The sequence below is a fragment of the Babylonia areolata genome, chromosome 23 (genome assembly GCF_041734735.1).
Source record: "Babylonia areolata isolate BAREFJ2019XMU chromosome 23, ASM4173473v1, whole genome shotgun sequence".
NCBI lineage: Eukaryota > Metazoa > Mollusca > Gastropoda > Neogastropoda > Buccinidae > Babylonia > Babylonia areolata.
Genome location: NC_134898.1, coordinates 6,458,306 through 6,473,305, shown reverse-complemented (window position 1 = coordinate 6,473,305; position 15,000 = coordinate 6,458,306). Strand labels below are relative to the sequence as shown.

The 15,000-nt window shown below is 43.6% G+C and overlaps 1 protein-coding gene across 1 annotated transcript in view; it reads right to left on the bottom strand.

Annotated features, from left to right (window-relative positions):
* LOC143298224 (uncharacterized) overlaps window positions 1-14,071 on the bottom strand; it is a 22,333-nt gene extending 8,262 nt beyond the window's left edge. Inside the window, exons 1-6 of the mRNA XM_076611023.1 lie at window positions 13,771-14,071; window positions 3,602-3,741; window positions 2,418-2,516; window positions 1,340-1,502; window positions 695-734; window positions 1-89 (exon numbers count right to left, since the gene is read on the bottom strand). The exon at window positions 1-89 is cut by the window's left edge and continues 70 nt beyond it. Of these exons, the coding sequence (XP_076467138.1) occupies window positions 1-89; window positions 695-734; window positions 1,340-1,502; window positions 2,418-2,516; window positions 3,602-3,741; window positions 13,771-13,964 (725 nt within the window). The 5' untranslated portion in view covers window positions 13,965-14,071. The remainder of the gene's footprint in view (window positions 90-694; window positions 735-1,339; window positions 1,503-2,417; window positions 2,517-3,601; window positions 3,742-13,770) is intronic.
* Window positions 14,072-15,000: the final 929 nt, after the last annotated feature.

Genomic DNA, 15,000 nt, shown 5'->3' with positions numbered 1-15,000 from the left:
AAGTCTCTGTAGCGCTGCAGACCGCTGTCCAGGTAGCGAGGTGCCGCCACCGCTGTGCCGAACGGGAATGACTTCCTCGTCTGCACGATCTGGGTGAGGGAGGGGGGTGGGGGAGTGGCAGGGGGGAAGGGGGCAAGGGGAAGGGAGTTGTGGATAAACACAGGTTGCAAGACTAAGCTTTGGCCTAGGGTCTTCGCGCGTTGAGTATTCAAGATCGATCGATCAGTCAACCAGTCATTTATTCTGTTTCTGTCTCTGTGTCTGTGTGTCTCTCCCTCTCTCAGTGTTATGTTTTTGTATTGTGTGGTTCTTTGTTTTCTCTTTTCACGAGTCAGGATGAAAACAAGCCAGTTTTGCTTGTTCCTTTTCCTCTCAATAATGAATAAAAGTTCGTTCTCTCTCTCTCCCTCCGTTTTCTGTCGTCTGTCTGTCCACCGTCTGTCTTGTCTGACCTCCACTTCAGTGTCACAATGACCTTCACTTGAATGTCACAATGACCTTCACTTCAGCGTCACAATGACCTTCACTTCAGCGTCACAATGACCTTCACTTGAATGAAATAATTACTTTCACTTCAGTGTCACAATGACCTTTACTTCAGCGTCACAATGACTTTCACAATGATCTTCACTTCAGCGTCACAATGACCTTCACTTCAGCGTCACAATGACCTTCACTTCAGTGTCACAATTACCTTGATTTCGATGTCATCACTGGTTCCATTGCCGGCAACACTGCACACACACACACAATGCAGAATCTTTTTAAAATACCTTCCATCCAGACACGATGACGATGACGATCCACATTTAATCCTCTACACTCGGCATGAGGCCGTCACCTTTTTGAGAAAATCTCACGCCAGTGTTTTGTCTGGACCTGCTGAGAGGTACACAATCATGACGTGAAATTCCTTGGCAGAGAGAGAGAAGCTCTTCCTCTCATTCTGTCCATGAAAACCTAAATGAGAGAAAATACCTTTACCGTTGCAAAATGAAGAGCCAGTGTCATTGCTGTCTACCTTTCTGTCAACCTGCTTTTAGTGCCAGCCTGTCTGTCGGTATGTCTGTCTGTCCGTCTGTCAGTCTGCCTCCAGTGCCAGTCTGTCTGTCTGTCTGTTGGTCTGTCTGCCTCTTGTACCACCCAGCCTCTCTGTCTGACTGTATGTCAGTCAGTCAGCCAGCCAGTCAGTGTGTGTGTGTGCGTGCGTGCGTGCGTGCGTGCGTGCGTGCGTGTGTGTGTGGGTGTGTGAGCGCGCGCGTGTGTGTGTACGTATGTGCGTGCGTCTCCCTCTCTGTCTCTCAAAGCGTGCAGTGACAGGAGTGTAGTGGTGACCAACCTGACGTGGATGTCGCTCTTACGGATCTTGTCGATGTTCTCCCCCGAGCTGCCGAAGCCGTGGTCAGTGTTGGCGTCTTGCCCCTCCCTCAGGGCGGCGTCGTCCACCACGTAGTTGATGTGAGGCTGCGGGCCCTGGAAGTACAGGCGGGTCGTCTTGAAGGCTGCACACACACACACACAGACACAGACACACACACAGACACACAGACACACAGACACACACACACACACTCAGACACAGACACAGACACACACACAGACACAGACACAGACACAGACACAGACACACACACACACACACACACACACACACATACACACACTCAGACACAGACACACACACACACACATGGGGATGGTTGAGGTGGGGGTGGTGATGGTTGGGGGTGGGGGTGGTAATTGTGATGGGGTAGTGATGGTTGGGGGTAGGGGTGGTGATGGTTGGGGTGGTGATGGGTGGGGTGGTGATGGTTGGGGTGGTGATGGTTGGGGTGGTGGTGATGGTTGGGGTGGTGGTGATGGTTGGGGTGGTGATGGGTGGTGATGGTTGGGGTGGTGGTGATGGTTGGGGTGGTGATGGGTGGGGTGGTGATGGGTGGGGTGGTGGTGATGGTTGGGGTGGTGATGGGTGGGGTGGTGATGGTTGGGGTGGTGGTGATGGTTGGGGTGGTGGTGATGGTTGGGGTGGTGATGGGTGGGGTGGTGATGGGTGGGGTGGTGGTGATGGTTGGGGTGGTGGTGGTTGGGGTGGTGATGGTTGGGGGTGGGGGTGGTAATTGTGATGGGGTAGTGATGGTTTGGGGTGGAGGTGGTGATGGTTTGGGGTGGTAGGTGTGGGGTGGTCGAGGGTGGGGGTGGGGTTGGGGGTGGTGATGGTTGGGGGGTGCCGGGGTGGGGTTGGTTGGGGGGGTGGTGATGGTTGAGGATGGTGATGGTTGGGGGTGGAGGTGGTAATTGTGATGGGGTAGTGATGGTTTGGGGTGGAGGTAGTGATAGGGTGGTGATGGTTGGTAGAGGTGATGATGATGGTTGTGGTGGTTGAGGGGTGGGAGTGGTTGCGGTGTGGGGGTGGTGACCTCTGTCCGGGGCGCGGAAGTTTCCCTTCAGGTGGATCCAGCCGTCAGTGACCCGGATGTTGCTCCGGGCTGCAGCTTTGATGTAGCCCTTGGAATCGTCTGTAAAACACACACCACGTCATCATCACCGTCATCAACATCACCGTCATCAACATCACCGTCATCAACATCATCATCTTCGTCATCATCATCATCATCGCCATCAACATCACCGTCATCATCATCGTCATCATCATCATCATCGCCATCAACATCACTGTCAACATCATCGTCATCATCATCATCATCGCCATCAACATTACTGTCAACATCATCATCGTCATCATTATCGCCATCAACATCACCTTCATCATCATCATCATCATCGTCATCATCATCATCGTCGTCGTCATCGTCACCCGTTTCTCCTCCTCCTCCTCCTCCTCAGCCTTCCCCCACCCCTCCGTCCCATCATCACCCTCCCCTTCCTACCTCCACCTCCCCCTGAGGCACAACCCCCGTGCCCCCCCCCCCGCCCCCCCCCCCCCCCCCCGCACGCCCCCCCCCCCCCCTCCCGCCCCTCAACCCCCTGGTTTCACTGACAACAGTGATGCTGTTTTCATGCGGAATTTCGTTTGCAATATTGGTATTGTTTCCTGTGTCATAGCATCACCATCATAAGCGGCAGTAGCAGCAGTAGCAGTAGTAGCAGCAGCAGCAGCAGCAGCAGTAGTAGTAGTAGTAGTAGTAGTGGATTTTATATAACATATTTAGTACTAGTAGTAGTAGTATTGTCGTCATCATCATCATCATTATTTTTATAATGTTATGATTTTGTAGTAGTAGTAGTAGTAGTAGTAGTAGTAGTAGTGCTGCAGCCTTGTGGGCTAGTCGGCCTTTGGGAACCATCCCAACGCCGACTGTTCTAAAACCCTCTTGGCCGAGAGAGTGGGGATGTACTTGGGCAAGACACTCTCCACTATAATCAAATTCTAGCCCAAATAGTCGGAACAGCAGTTGCCTCCTGTGCTGTTCTGATGGTCATAGTCGGACACGACTGACTATCATATATATAGTAGTAATAGTAGTATTAATATTGTTATTACTATTATTTTTAGAGTATTATTATCAGTAGTAGTATTAGTATTATTGTTGTCAGTCGTTGCTGCTATTGTTATTGTTATAATCATCCTGATCCTGATTACCGTGGTAGGTGAACTCCAGCTCCAGAATGGCGTCCTGTCCTCTGCCGGCATCATAGTACAGCTTCATGAAGCCGTCCACAGAGTAGTCCTGGCCCTGACGTAGCTGCACGAACTGGCTGGGGCCTTGCCACGCGTAGCCTCTGACGTCACCACAGCGGCGCCATCGCCACGTCATCATCAACGTCGTCGTATATGATGTCGGTAGGATTGGTCTCACGATGGTTATGGAGATGATGATGATGATGGTGGTGATGGTGGTGGTGTAGTTGATGATGAAGACGACGATGGTGATAATTGTTCTTATCTCTCTGTCAGTTATTGCTGTTGTCATCAGGAGCAGGAGCAATATCATCATTATTATTATCATCATCAAGGAAAGATGACGATGATATGGACACTTACACAGCGCCTATCCTCGGTCAGAGACCAAGCTCTAAGCACTTTACAAACACGAATCATTTGTATAACAGGGTGCCTACTTGGTAGAGCCGACTTACAGATGCCAAAGGGGGCTCATCATTCGTTTCCTGTGTCATTCAGTTAGGCTTCATTCACACACACACACACACACACACACACACACACACACAGAGAGAGAGAGAGAGAGAGAGAGAGAGAGGGAGAGAGAGAGGTACCATTTTACGAGTATGACAGGTTTTTTTTTTTTCTTTGTCTACCCCGCCATGCAAGCAGCCATACTCCGTTTTCGGGGATGTGCATGCTGGGTATAATTATTCTTGTTTTCATAACCCACCGAACGTTGACATGGATTACAGGATCTTTAACGTGCGTATTTGATCTTCCGTCTGCGTGCGTATATACACGAAGGAGGTTCAGGCACTAGCAGAAATGTACATATTATTCTGTTGACATGGCAGATATAAAAAAAAGTCTCCACCCCTAACCCAGCGGGTGCGACTTAAGATGGACGAGAAGCAAGCACTCTGACCATTTGACCACCGCACCGTGTAAGAAAGAAGGGAAAGAAGGAAATCGAGAGGTGTGTGTGTGTGTGTGTGTGTGTGTGTGTGTGTGTGTGTTCATTTCTTTTTGCACGTCTGAACAGGGATGGGCCGTTGCGAAAAGTGAATTCTCTCGTCACGTTCCCACATTTTTTCAATTGATTTCAGGTCACTGTTCTCGTCATCAACTGCCGTTGCGAAAAGTGAATTCTCTCAACACGTTCCCACATTTTTCCATATTGATTTCAGGTCTTCACTATCTTCAAAAAAAAAAAAAAAGCTTTTGAATAAGGAGAAAGTTTGAGTGGGTGTCGTTTTCAATAAGGGGAGTAAGAGTGGGTGTCTTTAACGTTGTGAGTCGGGCTCGCTCTCGCTCTCTCTCTCTCTCTCTCTCTCTCTCTCTCTCTCTCACCAATGAACAAAAAACACTCAATTTCAATAAACTATTTAGAGTTGTTGAGTCAGGTACATTATGTATCTTTTTTCAAAACTGGGAGTTATGTATTTCAAAATGTTCTTGACTAAAGTTAGCTAGTTGTGTGTCAAATAGTGCAGTTGGTTGTTTATTGTAGGTCCCCACATCATCCTCTTTTCAAATAATAATCTTTTAGAAGTATTGCATGCGATGTTTGATTATTGATTAATTTTCTGTCCTAATCCCGCTTCACCCACCCCACCCCCCTCTCACACACACCCTTCCATTGATATGTTTTTCTTTCTCCAATCACTGACACTCACCCTCTCCATTTTACATTTTGTACTCTATCTTTTCCACATTTTGTCCCCCCCCCCCCCCCTGCCCCCCCTCTCTCTCTTCCTCACTCCCCCCACCCCCCCCCCCTCCACCTCAACCGCCCCTTTTTCAGTTGAATAGTTCTTCCCCTGCCATTGAATTTCAGGAATGATCATTTCTAAGTAAAAAAAAAAAAAAAAAAAAAAAAAAAAAATTCACGATGATAGGAATAATGATGATAATGATAATAAAAATATATCATTTATTTTCAGTCTAATATCATCACCTCAGATGGACATACTATAAATAAACGAACAAACAGGGAGACAGGGAGTGAATATCAATGCTTGCAATGATCCCCCGTCCCGCCCCACCCCACCCCTACTCCCACTCCCCTATACACCACCTACCTCCTTCACTACCTGTCAACAGACTCAGGTCATGTCAGCAAACTCATGAGGTCATGTCAACAGACTAATGTCGTGTCAACAGACTAATGTCGTGTCAACAGACTCAAGTCACGTCAACAGACTAATGTCGTGTCAACAGACTCAAGTCACGTCAACAGACTAATGTGTCAACAGACTCAAGTCGTGTCAACAGACTCAAGTCGTGTCAACAGACTCAAGTCGTGTCAACAGACTAATGTCGTGTCAACAGACTCACAACAGACTGAGGTCACGTCAACAAACTAAAAGGTCATGCTGTCTCAGGACGTCACTACCCTCCACCCGCCCCTTGCATCCCCCCCCCCCAACCCCTCCGCCAGCTGAGCACACACCTGTTGCGGGATTCACATACGTGTAGCAGGATTCACACACCTGTTGCAGGATTCACATACCTTTCATACCTGTTGCAGGATTCACCGATACCTGTTGATTCACATACCCTTTGCACTGGGATTCACATACCTGTTGCAGGATTCACATACCTGTTGCAGGATTCACATACCTTTCATACCTGTTGATTCACATACCCATTGCAGGATTCACATACCCGTTGCAGGATTCACATACCCGTTGCAGGATTCACACACCTGTTGCAGGATTCACATACCTTTCATAGGATTCACATACCTGTAGCAGGATTCACATACCTGTTGCAGGATTCACACACCTGTTGCAGGATTCACATGCCTTTCATATGATTGTCACGCGTGCTAAAGCGGACGTGCACCCTCCCCAAGATACCCCACTACAAACGCCACAACACAAGCCCACACAGAAACGAAATTATGTAATGCATTTAATGATTGTGTGTATATGTCTATATATGTATGTAAATTTTTTTAAAAATTCAAGAGCATACAAAAAACAAACAAACAACAACAACAACAACCCCCTCCCCCCCCCCCCCCAAAAAAAAAAAAAGTCAGCAGAACCACAGCTTTAGTCTTGTCACATTTTACCACAAGGGCACTGGTAAGTGAGATGTCAAACCACCATCACTATAAGCACAGGATGGTCTTTTGTTTCCACGATAAAAAAAAATTAAACACATGAACATAGTGTTGCTGACGCTGGCGGACGGAAGATAGGCCCCCAGTATGGCAATCGTCAGCGGATCCGTCGCCGGCTCCGAGAGGCGGATGGTCTGGAACCACCATGTTACAACAAAACATCTACAAAACTGGCGGCACCCAGCGAGGAGCGCACAGGAAGACGCACTGGCAGCCCAAAACCATTGATGAATAATTATTTCGAAAGATATCAATTTTTTTCAAATATGGAAAACATACGTTATAGTTGGTTGGGTTTTTTTTTAAGTGAATGACATTAACAATGGTTGCCGGCATCTTTTTCCGCACGCCTCGCCGCCGTAAAAATAGACTAATAATTATCTCCCTTTCTTCCAATATTTCACATGTCAAAACAAATCATTTACCATATACAACAGTACTCAGTGTTTTCTGCAAGCATAAATTCACTCCCGATGTTAACTCGTGGCCTCTAGTTGGACGAGCTCCTTAAACCTTAACAAAAATATCCAGTAAAATTGTCTTGAGCATATAAAAAGCAAGATATCTTACCACAAGGGCACTGGTAAGTGAGATGTCAAACCACCATCACTAGAAGCACAGGACGGTCTTTTGTTTCCACGATAAAAAAAAAACCCTTCCATTGAAAACTCCCACTTGGGCAGACATGTCAAAAATGTAGCTCCTCCCCAATTCTTAAATTTCAATAAAGAACAAGCATTTATTTGTGTTTTGCTACAAATGACTTTTCCATTTGCTTGTTTGTTATGTCGGATATGCTTTATTTTATGTAGACTTAACTTTCATTATCTAAGTCATTGACTGTTAATCTATGTGAGTCCTTTAGTTTCATATAACTGGACTCGGTTGTATTTTATCATTGAATCCATGACATTATAGTTTTGAGTTGGTGAAAGGGATGTGAGGAAGCGAAAGTGATGTTAGCGTCAATTGTGGATTGATTGTCCCATGATTGATTGTGGGATTGAATTCTCATGTGTGTTTTTTTCCTGTTGTTTGTTTGTTTTTTGTTTCACATTGATTGTTTGTTCGCTTTTTTTTTGTTGCTTTTTTTTTGGGGGGGGGGGGGGGTTGTACCGGTGCATATTGTGAGTGTTTGATTTGTTGAAAATAGAAGTTGTGAAATTGTACTGATGTGGTTATATAGTGTTGAGGGAGGTGACCGATCATCAGTTGCAAAATGCATGGTCGTATTTTCCCAGTAAACACGTGCACATTCTGTGTCTAAAATTACCGCATGGGACGGATGACAGCTACTCATGTACTGCACGCAGATGAATGAATTTTTTGTGTTTTGCTGAGAAATTGTTATTCCTTGCCTTGCTCTGCGCTCTCTCTCTCTCTCTCTCCACATACACCAGCACAGACGCGCATGTGCGCGCGCACACACACGCACGCACGCACACACACACACACACACACACACACACACATACACATATCATTTTAGAGTCCCGGTATATAATTTATAAGACAAAAATAGCCATAGGGACTGCACTTCCGCTCGCGAGCGACAGTCCAGTTTATTTTGCTTGCTTTTAAAAAATATTATTATTATTGTCACTGTTTTCATAGATATATGTACTATGTTTTGGGGTCTTTCGACCATATATATAACTATAATTTTCACAACTTCAAAGACTTTTCATGTTATCTGTATAAACATGTCCATGTGTATTTTGGGGTTTGTACTGCCAAGCATGGTGTATTTGGATAATCTCTTTCGTTGGGTTGGATGCATATATTTGTCATACTTCTTTATGGACAAACATGAATGGTAATATATCCATTGTATCAGTTAATTGTCAAGGTCTGAATAGTTCACACAAAAGACGTGATATTTTCCATTACTTGAGAAATAAGAAGTACTCTATTTTTTACAGGATACGCATTTTGAAGAAAAGATGGAGAAATATGTTTCAGCAGAATGGGGATATACTTGCTATTTTTCAAGCTATACGTCGAATGCAAGAGGGGTCGCAATAATGTTTAACAATAATTTCGAATTTAAAGTGAAACGGACAATAACTGATAGTTCAGGGAATTTCATTATTCTACTTGTTGAGATACAAAAAAAATAATTTCCTCTTTGTTAATGTATATGGACCAAATAAAGATGATCCTGATTTTTATGTGAATTTAAAACAAAAAATAAGTGAAAATAATGTAGAGAATGTTATAATAGCTGGGGATTTCAATTTAGTTCTTAACCCAACAATAGATTACCATAATTATAAACATGTAAATAATCCAAAAGCAAAAGTGGTCGTTGAAAACATGATAGAAAATTTAGATCTGAATGACATCTGGCGTGAATTAAACCCAGACTGCCCTCGTTACACTTGGAGAAGAACTAATCCTTTCCAACAGGCTAGATTAGATTTCTTTTTGATCTCAGACACTGTAGTATCCTTGATAGATGATGCAGACATAGAATATGGGTACAGAACAGATCATTCAGCCATTTCGTTGAAACTTAAATTCAGCGAGAATGTAAAGCGCAATACGTTTTGGAAATTAAATACATCTCTTCTAAAGGATAAAACATATGTGGATGAAATAAATATGGAAATAAATAATGTTAAAAAAGAAAATGCTATTAATATGTATTCTGATGACACACCGGATGATGAACTGGTGTTCTCTGTTCCTGATGACATTTTTCTTGACTTTCTTTTAATGAAAATACGATCGAGAACAATTTCTTATACTTCAATGAAAAAGAAAAAAAATGATAGAAGAAGAAAGACAGTTAGAAGGAGACATCTGTAACTTAGATAAATATCAAAATAAAAATAAAGAAGATATTAAAGTTCTAGAAATTAAACAAAAACAATTACAAGATATTCGAGAGAAGCGGATGGAAGGGGTATTATTAAGGTCTAGAGCTAGATGGATAGCTGAGGGAGAGAAAGTTAGTAAATATTTTTGTAATTTAGAAAAACGTCATTATGTTAGTAAACACAGCCAAAATTATTGATCAATACGACAATGTTCTAACAAATCAAAAGGATATCTTAAATGAAGTACATAATTTTTATAGATCTTTATATGTGAATGTTGAGGTGGAACATTGTGAAATTGAAAATTTAGTGAATTATATTCCATGTTTGAATGAGTCAGAAGCAAGTGATTTAGAAGGTATGATTACAATGGAGGAAGCGGCACAAGTTATTAGAAATATGAAAAATAATAAGAGTCCAGGTACAGATGGCTTTAGTGCAGAATTTTTTTAAGTCTTTTGGAAGAAAATAGGAATATTTGTTGTTAGGGCACTTAATGCTAGTTTCAGGAAAGGAGAAATGTCTTCTGCGCAAAAGGAAGGAGTGATTACGTGTATCCCCCAAAGGTGATAAGCCAAGACAATATTTGAAAAATTGGAGACCCATCTCTCTTTTAAATGTAGTTTATAAAATTGGGTCATCTTGTATTGCTAACCGCTTGAAACCAGTATTACCTAACATTATTAATGAAGATCAAACAGGGTTTATTAGAAATAGATACATTGGAGATAATTTGAGGTTGATATATGATATCATAGCTTACTTAGATAAACATAATCTACCTGGTTTATTACTGAACATAGATTTCGAAAAGGCTTTTGACTCAATAAATTGGGATTTCATGTTTAAAGTGTTAAAGGCATTTGGGTTCAAAGAAAATATGTGTAGATGGATTAGTGTATTTTACACAAATATTAAGTCATGTGTGATTGTGAATGGTCAGGTCTCTGACTGGTTTGAAGTTAAGAGAGGTTGCAGACAAGGAGACCCTATATCACCTTATTTATTTGTAATGTGTGTAGAAATATTAGCTATAATGGTAAGGGAAAATTCGGATATCCGAGGAATAAAAATTAACGATGTTGAGAATAAACTGACCCAATATGCTGATGATACAGAATTTCTACTTGCTGGGGATAGGAAATCTTTTGAATGTTGTGTTACAACTCTTGATAAATTTGGCTGTGTCTCAGGTCTCTATTTGAATTCAAGAAAAGCTAGTGCTATTTGGTTAGGGAGCAAAAAGAATTCTAAGACGCGTTATATGGAACATTTAGGTATGGACTGGAATCCTACAAGATTCCGAATTTTAGGGATTTGGTTTACTAATGATTTAAAAGAATGTGTAACTATAAACTATTCAGAGAGATTAGCAGAAATAAGATATTTGTATAAGATATGGGTAAAACGCCAGTTAACCCCTCTAGGCAGAGTAGCAATTCTGAAATCTGTTATTCTTTCCAAACTGACTCATCTGTGGTTGCTTTTGCCAAACCCACCGGATACATTTTTTAATACATGTCAACATATTTGTTATAAGTTTGTTTGGAACAATAAACCAGATAAAATTAGCCTTAAAACTGCTCATAAAAGTGTAAAAAATGGTGGCATCGGTCTTCCTGATGTTAAATTGTTTGCCTTATCTTTAAAGCTTTCCTGGATTCGTAAAGCTGAAAATTCAAATCACAAGTGGAAGCACCTCTTGTTGTGTAACTTCCCCCAATGGCCAGCTATTGATAAATATGGTCCAGAGTTTATCTTAAATTTTGCCAAATATAACCAGTTCTGGACAAATGTGTTTGAAAGTTATAAGATTTTCTTTTATAAATGTGAACCAAAAAACTCAGCGGAACTGCTTGCAGAGCCATTGTGTTATAATAATCGTGTTCAAATTGGTAAAAGGTGTATTATATCCAGACTGCTCAGTAATCATGATGTGTATTGTCTTGCACAGTTTTTTGATGATGATGGTAAAGTTTTTTCATATGTACGCTTCAAAGAAAAATATGATTTGCACATTGATTTCCTTACTTATGCTGGATATAAATCAACAATAAACGAATTAGTTAAAAAGCATAATATTCATGTGGATGGCAACAGACACACAAATACTTCGCTCTGCTTCAAACACTTGTTTTCTGTTTCTAAAGGCTCAAGACCATATTATGATGTGTTGATTGAAAATGATATGAAACCAAAATGTTGTGAGAAATGGGACTTAAAGCTTTTGATGCATCATAACTGGAAATCTTGTTTTATGCATGCACACAAGATAGTTGATGTAAAGCTGAAATGGTTTCAGCTGAAAATAATACACCGATGTTTATGTACAAAAATTGTTTTAAAAGAAATTGGTGTTACGGATAATAACAACTGTAGTTTTTGTAGAGAACACAAAGACAGTATTGATCATGCTTTTTGGAAATGTAATTATGTGCAAATGTTTTGGAACGCTTTAACGGACTTGATAAAAGAGAGATGTGTAAACGCAGGAAATTTAAAGTTAACAGAATCACTTGTGCTATTTGGACATGATGTGACAATAACAACTGATGCTGTTTTGTGTTTTATAATATTGTTTGCAAAGTATTACTTATATTTATGTAAAATTGAAGACAGCTTTCCACAAATATCAGTTTTTTTGAACAAATTAAAAACTCGATATAGAATTGAAGAATATAATGCATATATTAACTTTAACCATACCATTTTCTCTGCCAGATGGCTGCCTTACAAATTATTGATCACAAATGATTAGTAACCTGTTCATGATTAACGAAAAATACCCATCCATATTTATTTTCTTTTTATTGATATTCATAAGAAATGATTGAGGTGTTCACTTTCCGTAAACGTGTTCTAAGATACTTGACAGTTTGTATTCCTTGACAGCTTGTGTAAGATCTTAAGAAATGAATGATAATACTCCATGATGATAACCAACCAGTGTATAATCCAGCTGCTTGGCTGTTTCTATCAAAGTATTTATGGTGTTTGTTTTTTGTTCTTTGTTTGTTTTTTTCTTCTTTATAAATGTCCATTAAGATGCTGTTGTTGTAAAATGTCAACCTACCAAAATGGAATTAAAAAAATGTTTAAAAAAAAAAAAAAAAATTCAATATTTATTCCTTACATTTCCACTATAACATTTGAGCAACATGTAACAACTCATCGCCCCTTCACAGGCTCATAACTTCCACAATAATAAACCATGACAAGAGAAAGGTCACAACAAACAGGAGACAGAAAATACAAACGTAACAATGAACCACGACGGAGAAAAACAATACATAAACAGGTCTGGAACACAAGCTCCTACCTAGAGCGACGTGGCGTTGCCCCACGATTAGAACGGAGGCACAACACCTCAATACGCGCGCCAGGCAACTGGAGAAACGCTGACAGGACAAGACAAAATCACCCACTGGCCACCGCACAGTATTCCATAAACGAACAACGGGTGCTAACATCGAAACACAGATGAAGAACAGTTCCACTGGCGGACACAAAGTCATTTACAGAGGAAAAGAACAACGAACATCAGCCGCTAAGCGCTGGTTCTACCACCGTCCTTCTCCAAGGACTGACTCCCTTCGAGTGAAGCTAGGGACAAACCGGCGAGGAGCATTTGAAGCACTAGAACTCCGCTCACTCTGTTCACTCAGCTTCCTATATATTTTTTTCCGTTCAATTGCACGAGACACTTACAAACCAAAGAAAACATGACACAACACGATCTCACTACGCTCGAACGCAAGGGGAACACGCACGATGGAAAACATCGTGCACGCGCATACGAAACACACCCGCCTCTAAAAATAATCCAGCGATCCACCGGCCCTCCATAAACGTAAAGGAAAAGAAAAAAACAGCGGAACCATTATGTCGTCCGTGACAATGATTCACATACCTGTTGCAGGATTCACATACCTTTCATACCTGTTGCAGGATTCACATACCTGTTGACTCACATACCCTTTTCAGGATTCACATACCTGTTGCAGGATTGACACACCTGTTGCAGGATTCACATGTCTTTCATACCTTTCATAGGATTCACATACCTGTTGCAGGATTCACACACCTGCTGCAGGATTCACATACCTGTTGCAGGATTCACATGTCTTTCATACCTTTCATAGAATTCACATACCTGTTGCAGGATTCACATACCTGCTGCAGGATTCACATACCTGTTGTGGGACTCAATGCCGTGGGACCCAGAGTAGTGGTCGTCAGTGAAGATACACTGGTGGTTCCAGCATTGCCAGGGGTCAGTGCCGTTCTCAAAGTCCCCGTTGGTCAGCAGGTTGGGGCCCACCCGTCCACCCGACACACACCCCAACAACCCGGCCAGCAACAGGACAGCAGTCATGGTGATGGTCATGTGCCCGGCTGTGGGGTTTGGGGTGGAGTCTAACGACTTGCTGGCTGACGTCGTTTAGGTCACGTTGCTCGGGGCTGCGATGTTGCTGTGGTGTGGTGTGGTGTGGTGTGGTGCGGTGTGGCGCGGTGTGGTGTGGTGTGGTGTGGTGTGGTGTGGTGTGGTGTGGCGCGGTGTGGTGTGGTGTGGTGTGGTGTGGTGTGGTGTGGTGTGGCGCGGTGTGGTGTGGTGTGGTGTGGTGTGGTGTGGTGTGGTGTGGCGCGGTGTGCTGTGGTGTGGTGTGGTGTGGTGTGGTGTGGTGTGGCGCGGTGTGGTGTGGTGTGGTGTGGTGTGGCGCGGTGTGGTGTGGTGTGGTGTGGTGCGGTGTGGTGTGGTGTGGTGTGGTGCGGTGTGGTGTGGTGTGGTGTGGTGGTGCGGTGCGGTGTGGTGTGGTGTCGTGCGGTGTGGTGTGGTGTGGTGTGGTGGTGCGGTGCGGTGTGGTGTGGTGTGGTGCGGTGTGGTGTGGTGTGGTGTGGTGGTGCGGTGCGGTGTGGTGTGGTGTCGTGCGGTGTGGTGTGGTGTGGTGTGGTGGTGCGGTGCGGTGTGGTGTGGTGTGGTGCGGTGTGGTGCGGTGTGCTGTGGTGTGGTGTGGCGCGGTGTGGTGTGGTGTGGTGCGGTGTGGTGCGGTGTGCTGTGGTGTGGTGTGGTGCGGTGTGCTGTGGTGTGGTGTGGTGCGGTGTGCTGTAGTGTGGTGTGGCGCGGTGTGGTGCGGTGTGGTGTGGTGCGGTGTGGTGTGGTGTGGTGTGGTGCGGTGTGGTGTGCTGTGGTGTGGTGCGGTGCGGTGTGGTGTGGTGTGGTGTGGTGTGGCGCGGTGTGGTGCGGTGCGGTGTGGTGTGTGTGCTTTTCAGCTCAGTGCTGAGGTGTGGTGCCGCGGACAGGCTGCGGTCTCCGGGCCTGTTTTGGGGGGCTGGCCAGCACTGACTGGACCTATTCACTGGCTGTGCCCTGAGGATCAAGTTGTTTCCCTTGGTGTACGTGTCGTTCCCGTTGGTGTCGGTGC